The sequence below is a fragment of the Poeciliopsis prolifica genome, unplaced genomic scaffold (assembly GCF_027474105.1).
Source record: "Poeciliopsis prolifica strain line A6 unplaced genomic scaffold, Auburn_PproV2 SCAFFOLD033, whole genome shotgun sequence".
Lineage (NCBI taxonomy): Eukaryota > Metazoa > Chordata > Actinopteri > Cyprinodontiformes > Poeciliidae > Poeciliopsis > Poeciliopsis prolifica.
In genome coordinates, this window is record NW_026562408.1 from 5,481,324 (window position 1) to 5,500,444 (window position 19,121).

Sequence of the window (19,121 nt, forward strand, 5' to 3'; positions counted from 1 at the left end):
TTCAGTAGAAACTTTTATTCCAGTATTCTTGACTCACCCCCCAACATTCACATTTCTACAAAGTGCAACTTAGAATTTATTAACTTTGCATTTTACAGAAACCCATACACCCAGAGTGAACCCTCTAGCAATTTGAGATTGTCAGACAATCCAGCTGGTCAAAGCATGTTGCAGGCAAGTAAGGGGTGGCTTCCGGTGACAGACTTGAGCAAAACCCCAAGCCATGCAATGAAATTCAACCACTATGGAGTCGGCTCAGACGATATATTTGAAGCTGTATGTGGCGTCGCATGGCAGCCTCATGTCTTTACAGCGACAGCACAGGTCTTTACGATGAGGCCTCTTCATGTTGATGCGTCTCTGCTTCTTCTCACAGCTGCAGCAAGTCTGAGAGCAACCCTGCAAAAATAGTTAAGATCATCTGCTTATGTTCTGAACTCTTCAAACAGAAAACCTTTGATGCCAAACCCAGGCAAAGGTGCTGTACCTTACAGACTATAGACTCCACTCTGTACGGGTTTAACCCCACCTGGCACTTTCGGCAGAGCTGCTTGTAGTACACCTAATGAAAAAATAGCTAAAATGATTCATGGAAATCTGCAGTATGCTATAGTTTGTAGCTGATCACTCACCTTATAGGAGCCAGAGATGCACCAAACATAAGCACTCTCCCACCGGATGTTGCACTTTTTACAGTGGAAGAAGCCATATCGCTGTTCCAGGAACTTAAAAGGTAAATTAATAAATACAAATGAAGATGCATCATATATAGGATTTTAGAAGGTGCCACTTGACGCATTTCGGATCTTTTAATCCAACAAGTTGTCCGAAACCCACCTGAAAGTTTGGGCTCTTGGAGGATCGAGGAATCGGTGTCTTGAAGCCGTTTTCTAAATTCTCGCCACTGTGATCCGTGTCAGCATCAGACTTGGCTTGGCCAGAAGCTTCCAGTGGATCCTGTCCAGCGCCATCGCTGAGACTCTTCAGGAAGACCCTGCGGTCAAACACAAGCGAGTAGATGGACACAGGTCTGAGGAAACGCTGGTTGCCCAAAGGCGGCGTGCCTAACAACGCCTCGCCCTCCGCTTTGGTCACATCGAGGCTTTCGTCATGCGTCGTGCAGCTGCTGCAGGAGGCGGGATGTTCGACGTAGAGCAGCGTTTTTGGACCTAAAGAACACTGAACCACCTTGTCCACCATCGCGTTCACCTGCACGCCGCACTCTTTGGTGTTCACCTTCCCGCAGGGCGGTAGAGGTGAACTGTAAATGGGTTTGCAGATCTCCAGGTAGTTGGGGGCCTTAATAATGATAAAACGGCCTTCTCCATTCCCCCAGCTGCCCCCCTGAGCTGGGGGAGCTCCATAGCCGCTGAAGGGCAGGAACGTGGACAGGACCCCTCCATCCTGGAGCCATGAGACAGGTGCAAGAGGCTCTTTGTGGGATTTATACACATCCGGTCTGGAAGGCACTGATTGCTTAATTAATGCCTGGGTGTGCGGGTTTGAGCTGAAACGGTCCAAAACTCTTCAGAACCACCCAAAGGCAAATTATGAGCCTATTTTTTTTTTTTTTTTTTTTTTTATCGGAACCCAATGAAAAAACTTTAAAACTGGTTTTATACAAATTTAAAATACAGACAAATTACTAACGTAAACTCAAAGTTGGTAACAGTAATATTTATAGTGAACAAGTTGGTAACAGTTTAGCATTAGAAAGAACTTTATTGCCTTTTGCTGTAGACTAAAAGACTTTTACTGTTCTGCAGACTGACTACTGTGGAGAAGGAACTGCTCCAGTGGGGCGAGGTCGTTGAACTGATGGACACCAAACTGTCCAGACTGAGAGGAGGTCGGCTGAAATCCTGTCTGTGTCTCTGGGTCGTGTAGAGATGGAATATTGTAGCCAATACCTTCTCAGGGTGCACATATTGATGCACATATTGATGCGATGATGGATTTGAAGATGAGAGTTTGGAAGTTTAGCATCATTTTAACAGGGATATAAACTTTTTATAGGTGTCATGTGAAATACAACCCTTGCTGACCCTTGTTGGTGAGTATTTAGCTCCAGCTATTTGGCACTTCTGTCTCTCCTCCATTTGTATGCGTCTACAGTAGAGCTCAAATCACATATATATGGTGTTAGGGTGCCCCCTAAAGGTCATCTGTCTTTGTGTGCCTATGCACACAAAGAAAGGTGTAAATACGCCTTTCTTTTAAGGTTCTGGAAGCCAGTGGATGTTTTCTGTAGAAACACTTAAAATATATGTCTGTTGGCAAAATGTATGCAAACATATAGTAGCTTTATGTGGTTAAAACATACAAATGTTAGCTTAATTAAATATGTAAAATATGAATAGTTTAATGGCTTGTCTGTGGCACAACAATAAATATTTTAAGATGACATGAACAGTGGTGTTCCTTTGTTAGAAAGCCCTCAAAGTGGCAGGGATTCTTAGGTAAAGATGGAGAGTGCTTTGTAGAATATTTTGCAGAATAAAGTTAGCATTCAAATGACATTGTTATGATTATTTGAGGGAAATAAGAGTATGTGTGGTTTTTATTGATTAATTATTGCTTTTCTATGCGTTTATAATACTAACATAAAAATTTATTTTATAACACTATTGGGCTTCAAGGTTTAAAAATCAGAAATTCAAATAAACTTGCACAAATGTTCATATGAATGTTACAAAACAAAATAAAAATATCATTATTTTTTCCTAAACAGGGCTACCACATAAAACTATAATATTGTTTATTCTGCTCAAGTTTTTTGTATTTTAAAACTGGCTATCCACTAGTTTCAAGCGCTTTCGGGTTCTCTGAATTTGATAAAGTTTTATACAAGTACAATTCATTTACTTGTTTTTCAAAACACGTATGTTGTTATATGTAGTCACTACTTTATAGAATACCAAGTACAAATCTATCTGTATTATTTATATAAACATTTGAACTGAGATTAACATAGATTCGAGTGTCATTTGAACGTATCAGTAAAACTACTAGGACTCGCCTTTAGGTGGCGCCACACGTTCATCAATAGTTTGTACCCATGGGCACTGAATCTAAAGCATATTGGCGCCATTTTGGAGCTAGGAGGGGGAAGAGAGCTGCAGAGGAGGACACGATTTATTACAATTCACGCTTACAGGTAAGAAATGCACAAATAGAGAAATTCGGAAGATCGTGGAATAGTTCTATGTTTATTCCCGCATCTGAAAAAATATATGAGCGAGTTTACAGCGGCGGGGTGGTCTGATTTCCATGCGGCGAACGGAGGAGTGCAGCCCGCCTTCCTCTCCTGTGTTCTCGGTTCCCTTGTCTCGATTCTCCGTGTTACTTTGACTTGGTCCTGCGCCGTAAAATGGTTAGCCGGGATAATATTAGCCTATTGGGCTAGCTTACTGTCACCACAGTGAAAATATGGTGTACCGTCTTAGTTGTACGCTTGAAAACGGGACAGTTCTCGCCATATAACGGTAGTTAGCCGGGGTGTTTTGTTACTGTCTATCCGCCCTCTGTCACTGAGATTGCTGCTGCTAATGTTAGCTCTACCATGCTAGTTGATGGTGTGCAGACCGACAAGCTAACAGCAGCTAATTGTGTTAGCCACATTATAGCAACCGAGCAGTCCGCATACATACTGCTGTGATGCAATGACAATAACGTCTTTGCTTAAAAGCGTCGCCCGTTTCTCTGTAAACCTACTGAAAATGATGCTGTTTGTATTTAGATGTAATGCCTTTATTGTGGGAGGATTTTCTTTCTTTTTTATCGCTCATAATGGCTGCGTTATTTTGCGGTAGTACGGATGGGCAGTAACGTCAACGCATAGAAAACTATTTATTTATGTTGGAGTTTGCGCTATCGAAAGTTGGCACCATTGGGCACTAGAAGTAGTGTAGTCCAGAATGACGGAAGAAAGCTGGGCTTTACCAAACCTGGTCATTGCATCCTGGTTTAATTGGTCAAACTCCAAAGTTAGCTGAGGAGGAGGAGGATCTTTTATAACAGCATGAGCCGTCACACTAGTTACAGCACTCATTTTAAACCATTAAGTTTCAGGCTAATATCAATTGCTGTAAGAAAACTTTGAAAATGCTGCAGTATAAAGTGATAAAAGTTATTGTTGAAAACTAAATTAGAGAATAACACAAGTATAATAAAATACTGTAAATATGTTTGTGAAAATAAACTATGCACAAAATGCTTATTAGAAAGTATGCAGAAAAGAGAAAAAGTACACATTTTAAATAAAATTGTATTTTATAATTTTCATACTGTTTTTTTGAAAATACTATTTTCATAAAATAGTATGTCTTTGGTATATTTTCTGTTATCATTCCCCTGTGATAAGAGGAAAATAAATGTTTCTGCTAAAATAAAGGAAATTGGAAATGTGCACGTTTAAAAATGTACTGTGCTTGATAGGAAAATAAACTTTATAAATAGAAAAGAAAATATATAGTGAATGTAACTGTTATATATTGTGGTCACCTTTTACCTGCATATCCAACAACCATTCATGAATTAATTATCGAAAATATTTACCTGTCCAGAAACTGGTTTCAGTGAAGTAGGAGTCAAATAAATCACCATGATAAAAAGGAGACTTCAGTAATCTAGACATTGCATGCTGATCATTTGACAACCACTTTCAGCAGCTGCTTTGTTTTTTTTTTTTTTGCAGCTGTCATCTTGAGATTTATTTACAAAGATTATAGTTAGAGGTTGTTTGGAAATTTGAATTATATGATCAGGATGTTTTCACATTGATTGTCAAGAATAAGTAGATACAGCAGTCAGGGTTTTATTGCTTTGTTCCAGGCCAATTTCATTTGAGATGTAAAAAATTGTGTGAACTTTGTTTCAATTGAGTAGTGAGATGTAACTTTCCAAACTGCCAAATTGCTCTCCTAATTTCAACACAAGTTTGTTCTTATAACTGTACATACTTTTCTGTTAATTTCCAGTGATGTGGTTGAACATTGTGATCATAATCAATTCTGGTTAACTCACATTTTTCTTTCACTTCTCTTTTTTCCTGTTCTCCTCATCCCCTTCCTGTTGTCATAGAAGACAGAGTCCTTCAAAGTAGCAATGAGCGTTTGTTATTGCCAAATAGTTTGTAATTGGATGGATCTGAAATGAGAGAGCCAACTAAATGTTGCACCAAAGCAGTCATTTGCAAGGGGCAGTATTAGACATATTGAAAATAACAATTACAATTTAGTATGCTGTATTGCTCATAGCACATTGTTTTCCTCATTAAATGCTTGCAGGAGAGATCTCAGTCAGGCTGTAGCTGTACTAGTCGATACAGATTTCTGTTATTCTTTAATGTCTGACATGCTTTGTTTACAAGCTGAATCTTAGCTAAATCAGACATTGACTAAATAAAGGGATGTTCATTCATAGAAGCAGCTTTGAAGTCTGCAGTAAATGAAAGAAAAACAATATTATTCCCCATTCATGCATCAAAGCACAACTCTCTAAAATATTGAAGAGGAGCCAAAGAACACACTGTTTGTTGATGTTTTAAGAGACTGAACAAAGTTTATTAAAGTTACTTTTGGGAATTTTACTTTCTCGTTACAGGTTAGAGATGATCAAGGGATCATGGCTAATTTGCATTCCTCTGAAAACTGGGAAATGCAGGATGACAAATATTAATAATTGTTGCTATAACTCAGGAAAGTCAGGGTGTTTGGTCTACCACAAGGTGATTTTACAGTTTGGTTCTCACTTAGTTTGCTCTTTTTTAATCTAACCAAATGTACAGCTGATCATTTATTTCCAGTCTTCTCTAAAAGCTGCTGATGCAGTTGAGTATTCATGATGGTTAAGTAGCCTAGCAACAGTTGTGACTGGTTTGTTTTGAATGCTCTGCAGGCAGACGTCCAAAACACATGGATTTATTATAAACAAAGCATTTCTTCCAACATTCAGCTCCCTTCACTTATTGCTTTAATGCAACTTATTTTTTTCATCTACAAAACCCTGGTTGTTTTTGTTTGGCTGATTTTTGCAGAAAATTATATTCCAATGTCTTTAGTTTGAAACTACAAATGCTCTTTGACAAAGTTTACCCATTCCACTGGTTTGTTTCCACATATAGGTCACTGAGGTCACCTTTCCATCCAGCTGGTGTCCAGGTTTCACTCTTGTTCCTGGCTTTCTCTCGTTTTCCATTGCCCACCCACCGGGTTAAAACCAATCTGTCTCTGTCGAGATTCAAATTTGGAAACGAGTTAGCTTTGAGTCCTTAAAGTGGAGGTGGTGTTAAAATGAGCAGAACTGGCAGAGTAGAAGAGTAATAGGGTACAAAGCCCTCTGTTGGGAGCTAAATATGTTTAACTGTGATAAACCAGTAATGAGCCTAAAGTAGCCCAAGCTCAGGATGTTAGGAGAGGAGTATAGCCAGTCCCTTTGTGGTTATTTACTGCTGCGTTTGTGAAATGTTCCCTCATGGATGGTAGCCACACATTCACATCAAGTTGAGAAATAATCTGCTCTGATTGGCTGCCCGGACACTCGGTGTGTGTCTGTGTGGTGCAGCGATGGACTCAGATTTGGCAGCAGCTGTGGGGTGGAAAAGAAGGTCACAATCCAGCAATTTGGCCGCCTGCCAATTTCCAATGGTGTGTGTTTGCGTGTGTGTTGGTCTCTGCATGTGTGTGTGTTTGCTGAAGCTTGACGGCAGCTACTGAGAATTCTGAGAACTTGCGGTTCATAAATGTGTATTACATCTTCCTGACCCAAACAGTTTCACTGTAATGGAGCACAATTTTCAGTGTTAAAAAACATAAAATTGCTAAACAAACTAGTTTGCTTTACAGAAATTGGACTGAACATATAATTGCATTTGTGTTATGTCATTATTTGAGGAAAATACATATTTTCTAGCCAAAAGCTGCAATTATGTTTGGCATCCAGGAAGCAGCTCTGAGACATTCAAGTAACTGCAGTTGGCTGACAAGATAAACAACTTGGTATTCTGACTTGACTTGTGAAAGATAATATCAGAACTTAATAAATCTGTTGCTAGAGAGACTTTTGCCTTTAATAAAAACAGCACATCAACAGTTGTCCTGCTGCACCAGGCTTCGTGCAGAACCTGTCTTGTTACCTTTGGTGACTCACCAGGAAAAAGTATTAACATATTTAAACATCACATAAAACACCGCAGTGCTGTAGTAGACGGCTGTACAACTGAAATGGGGTCAAACATACATTTAAACATTTTAAAGCAACAACGTTAAATTACTTTGCAATAAAAGAGGTTTTATTGCCAATATATTTTGTCCAATTAGAAAACTTGGGTTCAGTATTTTGTTTATTACATATGTTTGTCAGTGGGTAACATTGGGCCTTTATAAAAATGCCAAACAAAGCCTGGCAGCAGACCTGCAGCCTGGACTTCAAAGCACCATGAGTGGCCTAGGTTTGGGTTTGGATCAGACACTTCAAAGGATCACTGCCTTCATTCGCCATCAAACTGATTCATCATCATCAAAATGATTCAATTGATTGTACTACAATACATTTACTATATCTCGTGCTGGGCAAAAGAACAATTTCAGTATTTCATTGAGAAAAGCCATCAAAATTTTTATTAGGCTTATTTTTAAGCACTTTAGAATGATGGGAACACAATAGTGTTGAATATTTTCCATTATTTTTGGGTTTTACTCAAGCATATTGCTCTTTTGGTATTTGTGAATCAATATATTGCTAGTTAATGTGTGATTATTAATATGTTAGGTCCTGCAAATTTTAAGGGAGATCACTGCTTAGGTTAATTTTCTGAAATTAATTTAATTAGTTATTATTAATGTGTTATAACTTAGTATTGACATTAGGGTTGTCACAGAGTAAAATACTGAGTTGAATTGTTGATTAACCAGATTATAAATCCTAATGGAACAGACAAGACATCCAGTAATTGGGGAAAGGCTCTGAATATATTGTAGGAGTTGGTTAAGAAAAATACTACATGACCATTTGAGGAAATAAAGAACAAACATGGATTAAATAATGACGACTTCTTCAGGTACTTGAAATTGAGGCACTATACTGAGAAACTATTAAATATTAATTTAGATGAGTTGGAATCTGGAGTAATTTTGATGTTTGATGTAGCAAATGAAGCAAATGTAAGAGGAAAATTAATTTCTGAATTGTACACAGAATATAAAAACTAGCTAGCTTAATTAAAGAAGCAAGCTGGAGGCTTCAGAGGAGAACTGGGAGGAAATATGTGAGCAACAGCGGAAAAGATTATGTTCCCTCTCATTGAGAGCTTTTGGCTGGAAGAATATTTTAAGATATTTTATTACACCAGCACAAAAAAATACCAATATACAAGATGTTGGAGGAAATGTGGCAGGATTTAAATAATTTTATTGATAAAGATTTGAGGGTGATTATTTCATTCACATTTGACTTTTATGTAAAGAGGGATAGAAAGGTTAACAAGATGAGCTGATCTATGCATATGGTGAATAGCTATAAGGCAGAGGCTCCTAAAAGGGAAGATTGGCCTAATGTAATTCATATTTAAATGATTTTTCCATCAGATTAGAATCTGGCAAGTGAAAGAATTATTGGAAAAATTGGTTGTATTTTATATTAGATTATATTAGAGATGAGATTTTCTTCACTTGTTTTGGGGGTAAATCTTGTTTTGATATTCTTAGGAAAATAAAAGCTGAAAAAAGTAAATTTGTTCTACGCATGTACAGAATTTGTGTGCAGCTTCTCTTGGTTAGTTTTTATAGGACATTTGGGTGAAAATGTGTAAAATTTGAACGTACACTTGTATCAAAAATACAAATTTAATACATTTTGCAAGTTAAAAAAGAAATAAATTAGGGTCACGCAATATATGGCAAGTCATCACAATATCAGTGTGTGTATAGTCATAACACCAAAGACTGTTTTGAGTGCAATAATTGTTGAATAATATACGACAAGTGTTGTGAACTCTTAATTTACATGTTAATGTGTTGTATGCTAATTTAACCAGGTAGACAGAATCTCATAGCAGCAGATTCTCAAATCAAACACTAAGAATATAATCCAAAATGCCAAATGTTACAGTGATGAAAGAGCAAATGACAAAAATAGGCATATATGACTTTTGTTGTCTAAAGTGCTTTAGTAAATATACAAATATACAATCTAACAATAGGATGCATCTAAGGGTTGTAGGACTTTTTCCCTCCACTTAACTTTCCAATAATGTCTTCAGACGCAGCACTCTTTTGAACAGTTTAGCTTGTTTCATAGTACAGACATCATGCTTGCTTGTAGCTGCTTCAGCCTTGTTTTTGAGCTGCATACTTAATCTTTACTGCGGATTATTTTAGTGATGAATCATTTCTCAAGTTTTTGATCTGCCTACTTCCAGGTGAGCACCGGTACTACTGATAACCATACACTGCTATAAAATGACTTATCTATGTTGATAAACATACATCTCATAAGATTATAAAAACTTAAGGAATAATAAATCACAACATTTTGTCAAGTAATTTTTTTTTCTTCCAAAGTGTCAGTCTTCTGGTTCTGTCCAGAACAAGTCATACATCTTAGAAATCTTTCTCTTCATAGAATTGAGGAGTTTATGTCTTCAAAAATTTTGGTCAGAGCCAGTTCTTATGCTTTCTACTTAGTGAAATTTAATAGGACTGGAGATTATTTTTTCCTAAATAAGGTGCCAGAATTTGCAATTTAATTGTCGGATTCATTGGCAGTCCTGCAAAAAAGCCTGGAACGATCTGGTGGTGTTTTAATAATTTTCCAAGTCTGGATGGAAAGATAAAAATTGAATAAGGAAGCAGAATTTTAGAACCATATAAAACTCAAATTTTGTTTCCCACCACCCCCCTCCATATTTAATGTTTTCCATTTTTGTTTTTCTGAATTCCACTTTTTCCTATTGTAATTATATTCATTAACCAAAAGTGTGCAATGAATGAATGAAAATGATTCAACAAATCAATACCAAACAAGATCCATAATTATTATCTGACACAGACATCACCTTTAAAGTACATGACTGTCAGTCCTTTTATGTTTCGCTTTCCTATTCTGACACCGGCCAAAAGACTCCAGAAACATCTGCATAAGTTTTCCTGCTGGCTGATATTAGCAAATTCTGAGATTCTGCATTTTGTTTCAAATTGTTTGCATAAGCATCTTATTATTATTGTTATTTATTTACAATTTTTACATCTTTTATTTGCTGTGTTTCAGTTTTAAGATTTGATACCACTCATTGATCATTTTGGTTTTTAAATGAAAGATTTATGAAAGATAAAACGGGTGAGTTATGTTGCTTTTCTGAGACATCATCACCCTCCAAAATAATGTTAGAAATTATATATTAATTAGTTATAAATAACTAATATTTAATAAAATAATGTAGAAATAAGGTTATTACACCTCTGATTAACTGACTTTGAAGATTGCTCAATTGATAGCTGTGGTCAGGTTTGTTTTCAGCTGCTATTTTTAGGTCAGAAATGTAAAAGTGGGGTTTAGTTAAATAGCTATTCACATACAAACTGATTTCATAAGGAAAACCTTTGAGACAGACAATATAGAAAATGCTATTATGATGCTATTGCTGAATATTGGATTATAAATTCTACTTATGGATTATAAATTCTACTTTTATTGTTAGTGATCCTATTGACATACACTGAAATATAAACTTTAATTATTTGCAGTAAAAATACAAAGAAATTTCAGATGGTTCATAATGATTGTTAATAAAGATTAAACTTCCGACGCCCTACAATAAAATTATAGTTACTCATGTGGCCCTTTGAGAGAATTTATTGCCCATCCATGGTGGTTTCAATGTCTTCAGATCTGGAGGACATTTGAATAAAATGCTATAAAAACAGCACAAATCAATCTCTTATTTGAGCAAAATATAAATGAAAGAGGAAATTAACAAATAAATTGAGACAATTGCTATGTAATGTAATAAAGCCTGCAAAACATGTTTTATTGACTTATCGATAAGCAGGGCACTAAATTTCCAGTTGGATCTTTTTCCTTTCATATGAAAATCTACAAACATTTCTATTCCCAGAGACTGGCGGTGATATGTAGAGGACAATGTTATCAGCACTGAGTGAAAAACCAGCCTTGCTCTCTAAATGCAGCCGTTCCATCCTGGACTTTGAAAGCCTGTAAAAAAGCCATTACCATGCTATGAATACCTTATTGAATATTTCAGTGGTTTCTTTGCTGCAGATTTCTTGGAAAGCTTTAAAGAGTTCAAAGAATATTCTTGGTTTCCATGCTAACGTTATTCTCATGGCTTTTCTTTCCTCATTCAGTGGTCTCTGTCACACCTGCTGCATGCAGCGCTCTTCTCTGGTTTAATACAATCCATTCCCTCTCCATCTCCAGGCAGTGAAGAGCTAAAGAGGATGGCTCACTCTAAAGCTCGAGCCACAGATGGGAAGGTCACCTACCCTCTGGGGGTCAAGGAGATTTCTGACAAAATCTCCAAAGAGGAAATGGTCCGCAGGCTCAAGGTCAGTGTTTCTCCCTGCTGTGTTTTGCTTATGGCCTCCCTGCACGAATGAATGCTCTTCTTTAAGATGGAGAAACCATTATTGTCTCGGTCTTCTAGGTTCCAAAATTTAAAAAAAAGGCCGTGGGTGGCAAGATGTGGTTTGGTTCTTGCACGCACTTTCGACTTGATTGTGTGGAAAAACAAAAATAGATGAAACAATAAAATTAAAGCTGTAAGTGAAAGTTAAGTTAATCAGAAATTTCAAGTTCAAAAAGTGTTTGAGAAAATAATTTTACAAAAACCTCCTGTCATCACACCAGACCTTTCCTAAACTAAAGACCTTTCCTAAACCACGCCATCCGGTGTGTTCTCAATGGGAGCGTCTAAAGTTACCAAAGTAATGTAAACAATTGCAAATAAAAATTAATTACATATTTAGGTTCTGAACAGACTTAAGTGTTTTGTAACTGACCAAAGAAAAACTAAATCGATAGAAATTACAACTTACAAAAATTCAACATAAAAGGCCAAAAATAATTATGAAAAATTTGTATAATAAGCTCACACTAAAAAAATGTGCACCTGATCCCCTATTTATCTGCTCAACAAAGCCAATTGTTTCTTTGTTTTCATTGCTTTCTCTCTATGTTCTATTTTTCACCTGCTACCCAGATGGTTGTGAAGACCTTCATGGACATGGACCAGGACTCTGAGGAGGAAAAGGAGCTTTACCTGAACTTGGCCCTTCACCTGGCCTCAGACTTCTTTCTCAAACATCCAGACAAAGATGTGCGGCTGCTGGTGGCCTGCTGCTTAGCAGACATATTCAGGATTTATGCTCCGGAAGCTCCCTACACCTCTCCAGATAAGCTCAAGGTCTGTGGACGAAGGTTTTGTTGTGCCACATCGAAGCATTTACTATTCAATCACTTCTTTCTGTTAATTTTTGTTTTTTCAGGTTTTTCCACCATTCAGCCTGCTTGCTAATATTTCCAGCTGCCAGTCGGAGTCATTGTGTATTTGTTTCTGTGTTGCAGGACATTTTTATGTTCATAACACGACAGCTTAAAGGACTGGAGGATACGAAGAGCGCTCAGTTCAACAGATACTTCTACTTACTGGAGGTGTGTGGCTCTTCTTTGCTGCAGTAGCAAAATTTACCATTTGCCATTTGCTCTGTGAAAATAAATTTTTAATTTGAGCTGTTTCAATGCCAATGGTTTTAAGGACATAATTATAACAGAATGAACTCCTTAATGAAGCAGATGCTGTTTAGGGGTGGTAAACTTGTGAACAACAAATCGATAAGAAATTTTATATATTGCATGCATTTCACTGTGCCCAAATTTCTCTTCTCTTCAACTAAAAGCAAACTGATGTATTGATATGTTTATTGTTATTGCTGTTAAGGTTGTCAAAATAATTGATAGTAGAAAAACAAATTATTAAAATTTACTTGTCGGTCAAAGCTGACATTTGCTGAAATGTCAACTACTTATTGGTTTTGCCCTAATTCAGGAGGTTAAATTGTGTCCATTTTTCTTTTTTACTTTGTATCGGTATTTTGTTTCAGATTTAGCAATATGAAAACAATCACCCATTTATATTTCTTTCATTTATTCATCCATTTCTTCTTCATCAATTCCTCCATGTGATTTTTGTAGGGCTTATTATTTTAAAGTCTGACTTCAAAATAAATTTCTGTATGAATTTAATTGTGCAGTTTGATTATTTCTCAACTGTGCTGAGATGGATGCTAATTAGGCTCCAGAAAAATGAGGAGGAACCCTGATTCCTCCTCCTCTGGATTGTTTAGGATTGTTCCTAACATCACACCTCTTCTTCCTTTTGTCCAGAACATAGCTTGGGTGAAGTCTTACAACATTTGCTTTGAGCTTGAAGACAGCAATGAAATATTCACCCAGCTTTACAGGACGCTCTTCCAGGTCATAAAGTAAGTCCTTGATTAAAAGTCGCCGCCATCAGCTTTTAGTTTTTGTCTGTTTTTAGCCTCTGCTGCCCCGATTGGAAGCAGCGCAGTAAGCAGTCTAGACGTTTCTCTTTGGTGCCCCATCCACTTCCCCACCCTTTCAACCCCCCCTCCTCTCAATTTCACTCTGCTGAACACAACCTTGAGGGCTCAATTCTGCAGCACTGGATCTGGCTTTTTGCCAGTGGAAGGGGAAAAAAGGTGTCTTCCTGTGTCAACGTTGTGCCAATACTACTAATTTTCTTGCTTTGGAAAAATGTAAAGACAGTCTTTTCTTTTAAAATATTATTAGAAGTCGTTAGTGAGTGTAGCTCTTGCACATTTCTGTGTGTGTGCGCACATGTGTGTGAGTCTGCTTGAAAGTGATACTTGTGCTGAACAGAAGCTAATGGCTGTGGAAATCCAGTCACTGAGCTACAAATCAGGGGAACAAGCTTGGCCTCCTGCTGAGATACAAGTCTGCACACCCTTACTCCCCTCTGCGTAATCAGAGCATCTTCAAACATAGAAAGTATTTATTGTTTTGCAAATAATACTAAATCTGTATCATGACATGCTGTAAAGTAGTTACAGATTAATGTTGCAAAAGTAGTGGTTTTGTACCCAGTTAAACTGAAATGAGAATTACAACTTAGTGAGGTGGCAGCCATGAATCACTAGTTTTATATTTGTTCTGATAAGGAATTCAGCAGTTTGAGCTCACAATAACCCCATATGTTCAAATGTTCTTGACATTTAGCCCTTTTTTGCTTGTTATTGTATTACTTTTAAAGTAAAAATGTGATTAGATTCAAAGGTAAGTAAAATATTATGTTGTGCTCTAATGCTCTCTGTCTTTTCTTCATAGCAACGGCCACAACCAGAAAGTGCACATGCATATGGTGGATCTGATGAGCTCCATTATCTGTGAGGGAGACACGGTGTCGCAGGAGCTGTTGGACACGGTTTTAGTCAACCTGGTACCGGCGCATAAGGTGTGTGCATGTGTACAGCACTCAAAGTGCTTTTATTTATTCAATATTGATATAGTTTTGGAGGCAATATGAATAGTAGAACAAGTTGACATGCAGTTCATCAAATAGCAAAGTTTATTATGGTGGCTGGAAGTAATAATTTACTTTCCACAACCCAGATGCATCATAGTTTCTATGGCTTCTGCCGCTACATTTAGAAAATGGAACAAATGTAGAAAAAAAAGGGGGATTTTCTCTCAAATTTTATTGTTGCAGAATCACAACAGAGGATTGTAAACATGCATTATCTTTCTCATTAGTTCTGCTGGAGGAGGCTGTCTCTAGGTGAGAGCCTTCTGAATAATTTGAGATGCAGAGCGTTGAAGTAAACCCAACTGTCTGGTGCAACATGGTGCACGACTTTGGTTTTAATCTCCCAAATTCATACAGTATCCAAGGTTTATCGACCCAACTAGAGACAGCTGGTAGGCTGCTTAACTTGACTGGCTGTAATAAGTCTTAGTTTTCCATACCTTGCTGTTCAGTGAGACCCCTGCAGGTGAGAAGCAGTAAAGCAGCTGAAGTTGTCCTGCTGAAGCAGAAATCCTTTTGATACATATTCACCTTTAACTTTGTAGATATTTCTTTAATATCTTATGTTTTTTTGTTTATTCTTTGTCTGTTTAGAATTTGAATAAACAGGCGTATGACCTGGCCAAAGCTCTGCTGAAAAGGACCGCTCAAGCTATTGAACCTTACATCACTAATGTAAGATATTTTAGTTGTGATATTTACATTTAATTATAAATATAAACTGACTGGACCTCATTCATCGCTCCCTTTTTTTCCCTCCAGTTCTTCAACCAGGTGCTGATGCTGGGAAAGACGTCAGTCAGTGATCTGTCTGAACATGTGTTTGATCTCATCCTGGAACTTTACAACATAGACAGCCATCTGCTTCTCTCTGTGCTGCCTCAGCTGGAATTTAAACTCAAGGTACATTCAAGTGTAGTATTTGGGCTTTATAATAGAGGAAAACCTTTTCGCTTCAATAGAAATTGTGTAGCAGCTAAATGAGATTTTCCATTTCACATTTTTGGGATGCTTGTCGTCTGAATTTTGACTATTGGCCTGAAGCTGGTTCTTGCTTCTGCTTGCAGCTCTTTCTGACAGAGGAGTGCTAAAACTGAGAGATGTAGTCAAATCACTATAAGTCACCTATAGCTGGTTGATGTTTTCATTTGTTGCAAGGAAGGAGTTTGGGCTATGCAGCTGAACAATACATCAAATTGGAGTTATCAACTTTGATGCAGGATTTTTTTCAGCTATTTCAATCTAAGTGGAATGCTGTGGAAGCTCTGAGTGCAAGCAGAAAACACTGCCTCGCCAAAAGTTGCCACTTAGATTTAACTTAGAAAAATGGCTCCAAGCCTCCTTTTGGATAATTACTGCATGAGTAACTATCTTCCAGTGGGAAGCAAGTTATTGGATCTGAGATGATACAATTTGTAGCTTCTCTTTTCTTGAACAACCTTGTAGGAAGACACAAAATGTGACCAGGGAGAAAATGCTTCTGTTTAAGAATGGTTGAGTTTGTACCACTTTTCAGTTTCAATTCAAAGTGCTTTACTCCATAAAACTAAACCGGTGAGTTTTTAGCCTTGACTTAAAGGATGTCATTGTTTCTGCTGTTTTGCTGCTTTTTGATAGTTTGTTCCAAATTAGTGGAGCAGAAACTATTAAAACTGGGTTAAGAACTGCCTAATGCATTAGTAAAAATAATTGGAAGAAAAGTGGTGAACCATTGTTTTTAACCCTCTCCAGGCAGGTGTTGCAGATTTGCAACAACTTAGCTAGTCTTTGCAAGTAATTTGAGCCTAAGAGGGTTAAGGAGGAAAAATGGATCAGGCCATCCGAACTTCTACCCCATTGCTGTGGTCAGACTCCCCATTATTGACATAAGGCCTTGGTGTAAATAAAGTAAGTGCAAAATCTTGTGACACTGCAACAGTTTATCCAAACGATGCCACAGTGAGTGTGTGCTCTGATCAAACTTTGGTGGCCCAACAACATATTAGAAAGTGTTTTTAGTTGTTTTTTTTCTGTGGTGGCACTTTTTTGGCTAAGTAGTGTGTTTAGTGAGTAGGATGCACTTTAACTGCCCTTGATGCTCACACCTGAAAAAAAAATTGGTGCTAAAGCTTGTGAAGAAATGTTTGGAAACAATGAGAAAAACAAGAGTGAGTAAATAGTGGGTTAATTGGAATTATAATATTTACCCATGAAACACACATTTGGGGCTTAACCCCATTCCACCCCTTGGTCTCTTCCACCTTAACCTAATGTTGTGTCAGGGGTCGGCTGCTCCAGTAAAAGGCTTTTCAGGGCTTTTGTTAAAAAAAAGATAAAATATTGCTTAATTTGAAACAATTAAATTCTGAAATGAGCATTTTTATGGATGGCTGTATTTTTCTTTTCTCAATTTTTTGTCCTTTTTCTTTTCCTATTTTTAAATATATTGTTGCAACAACAAAATCAGAAGATGCTTCTTGTGAAAAGACACCTTTACTGTGGAGTCTAAACACTGCTGAATATACAGCTTCTAGTGACACAACTGAATGTCAAATAATCGTATAAAATCTCCCTGCACCATATTGAGCTACTCTCTTCAAGTTAGTTTTAAGTAAATCCAGGTTTATTGCCCTGTTCTGCTCAGACTGATTTCAGCTTCTCTACACTGCCAGCTAAAAACCTGCATTCATTTAGTATTTCTTTGCAGGTTTGTTGATTCATATTACTAAGATAAAGCAGTGATCCAGTCAGCATTATGTTTCCTCCGCAGTGTCTCATAAAGGCGTCGCTCTGATGGATAACGCTCATTAACTGTACTGAGGGAGTGTAGATCACTGCTGTCTCCTTAGAAATAATAGCTGTGATAAAATCTGTCCGCCACAGACTCGGCTCCCACTCCCGCTCTCTCTTCCACATTTCATCACTTCCTTATTGTTTTTTTTTTCCTTCACTTATTTTTCTCCTTGCTGATTTTCTTCCCCTGTCCCGGCTTCTTATACATAAATTAATTTGCGCTGTTTGTTCCGCCTGAAATCAGCATTTATATAAATGAGCCTGCATCCTTTGTTTTATGAAAATTGTTATGTGTCTGATAAAGCTCCTAATGACATGGCAAGTCTATCCAATCGACATTACCAGTTTTTGTGCATCATTTTTCTCTCCTTTCCTGTCTTTGCAGAGTAATGATAACGACGAAAGGCTGCAGGTGGTGAAGCTGCTTGCAAAGATGTTTGGAGCTAAAGACTCTGAGTTGGCAGCACAGAACAAACCGCTCTGGCAATGTTACCTGGGCAGGTAAAACAATATCTGTTATCTATTGTAAGCCGTTTATTATTTTTATTTTTTGTGTGCTTGTTCGTGTTGGGTGAACATTAATTTTGGGGCAAAATCTTTGGAGGCCTTTCCTAAACGTTTTATAGCTGAGATTGCAGAAGAAAGCGGTTCTCGAAAGTTTTAACTTAGAGAGATTATTTTAATAAAATAGCAATAAAACTCTAACATTTATGGTTGTAACATGAAAAAGTGTTTGCCTCTTTCCCGATCTCCCCCTTTTTTTTTATTACACATGGTCATGCAGGTTTGGATTTTTTATTTAAAAACTGCATTTTGTGTTGTTTCAGACTAATTGATGGGATGTTCTGAAATGCTTACATGGGATAAACATGGGAAAAAAAAGGAAAGTCAGGAGGAGAGCCAACACTTTTCCACATGTACACATTTGGAAAGCACTGAGGTGCTTAATGAGATAATTTCATTTTCAAATCTGGAATTTTTTCTTAAGATTTAAGCAACTTTTAATGAAATCTGTATTATAACTCTTCCATCAATTATTAAAAAAGATTTTCACTCGACCCATAATTGGAAATTCAGTAGATGCCAACCAACGTTAAATAAACCTGTTCAAGTTTTTGAACCCTATTTTACTTGACAGAATTGTGTGTTTTTGAGTTGATTGACTGCTACCTCTTTTTTTCCGAAAAAGGTTTAATGACATCCACGTGCCTATCAGGCTAGAGTGTGTGAAGTTTGCAAGTCACTGTCTCATGAACCATCCAGACTTGGCCAAAGACCTAACAGGTACATTTACTGGAATCATAATTTGACGGTTCATAGATTAGTCGTTATAAATTTTACAACTGCTTAGCAATTCAACAATCTCAACAATTTACAAATAGCTCTTAAACAGAAATAAGATTATTATTTGTATAAATTGGGCAAAATTTTTGCTGCTATGACATATTTCACTAATTTTTCTGTTTTCTTGCCCAGAATATCTGCGGGTCAGATCACATGACCCAGAGGAGGCCATCCGCCATGATGTCATCGTCTCTATAGTAACTGCAGCAAAGAAAGACTTGTCCCTGGTCAATGACGCATTATTAAATATTGTAAAGGAGAGAACCTTGGACAAGAGAGTAAGTATGAGTATATTAAAATAAATTGAAATGGCTCTAGAAAACAATATCCACATTAGTGGTAATTTGGGTCTCTTTAAATGCTGCTGTTGGATCCAATTTGTGATATTTTCAGTGTATTCCAACTTTGCTGCTAAAATCCACAT

General features: G+C 37.1%; 2 protein-coding genes across 3 annotated transcripts in view; one reads left to right on the plus strand and one right to left on the minus strand.

Moving 5' to 3' along the window:
- On the minus strand, positions 1-6,198 carry zar1l (zygote arrest 1-like). Its single transcript, XM_055051272.1, has 8 exons — positions 6,096-6,198; positions 3,248-3,358; positions 3,057-3,116; positions 1,757-1,910; positions 838-1,525; positions 633-725; positions 488-562; positions 1-399 (listed from the first exon to the last, which is right to left on the minus strand). Exons 1-8 carry the CDS (start codon positions 6,196-6,198, stop codon positions 256-258), a joined length of 1,428 nt encoding a protein of 475 aa, XP_054907247.1. The 3' UTR covers positions 1-255.
- pds5b (PDS5 cohesin associated factor B) overlaps positions 3,085-19,121 on the plus strand; it is a 26,472-nt gene continuing 10,435 nt past the window's right edge. For both annotated transcript variants that reach the window (XM_055051582.1, XM_055051583.1), the window contains exons 1-11: positions 3,085-3,157; positions 11,437-11,564; positions 12,218-12,421; positions 12,583-12,669; positions 13,402-13,499; positions 14,383-14,509; positions 15,176-15,256; positions 15,344-15,484; positions 17,739-17,854; positions 18,543-18,637; positions 18,830-18,975. In XM_055051582.1, the coding sequence (XP_054907557.1) occupies positions 11,457-11,564; positions 12,218-12,421; positions 12,583-12,669; positions 13,402-13,499; positions 14,383-14,509; positions 15,176-15,256; positions 15,344-15,484; positions 17,739-17,854; positions 18,543-18,637; positions 18,830-18,975 (1,203 nt within the window). In that variant the 5' untranslated portion in view covers positions 3,085-3,157; positions 11,437-11,456. The remainder of the gene's footprint in view (positions 3,158-11,436; positions 11,565-12,217; positions 12,422-12,582; positions 12,670-13,401; positions 13,500-14,382; positions 14,510-15,175; positions 15,257-15,343; positions 15,485-17,738; positions 17,855-18,542; positions 18,638-18,829; positions 18,976-19,121) is intronic.

Excerpts from the sequence above, each read along its gene's own strand:
- zar1l (XM_055051272.1), bottom strand. The coding sequence starts at position 6,198 with ATGGAAAACGAGAGAAAGCCAGGAACAAGAGTGAAACCTGGACACCAG. Across the intron at positions 3,359-6,095 it reads GAAACAAACCAGTGGAATGG|GACCAAGTCAAAGTAACACG; the intron begins GTAAACTTTGTC and ends TTTACGGCGCAG. Across the intron at positions 3,117-3,247 it reads AATCAGACCACCCCGCCGCT|CTCTCTTCCCCCTCCTAGCT; the intron begins GTAAACTCGCTC and ends CCTCCTCTGCAG.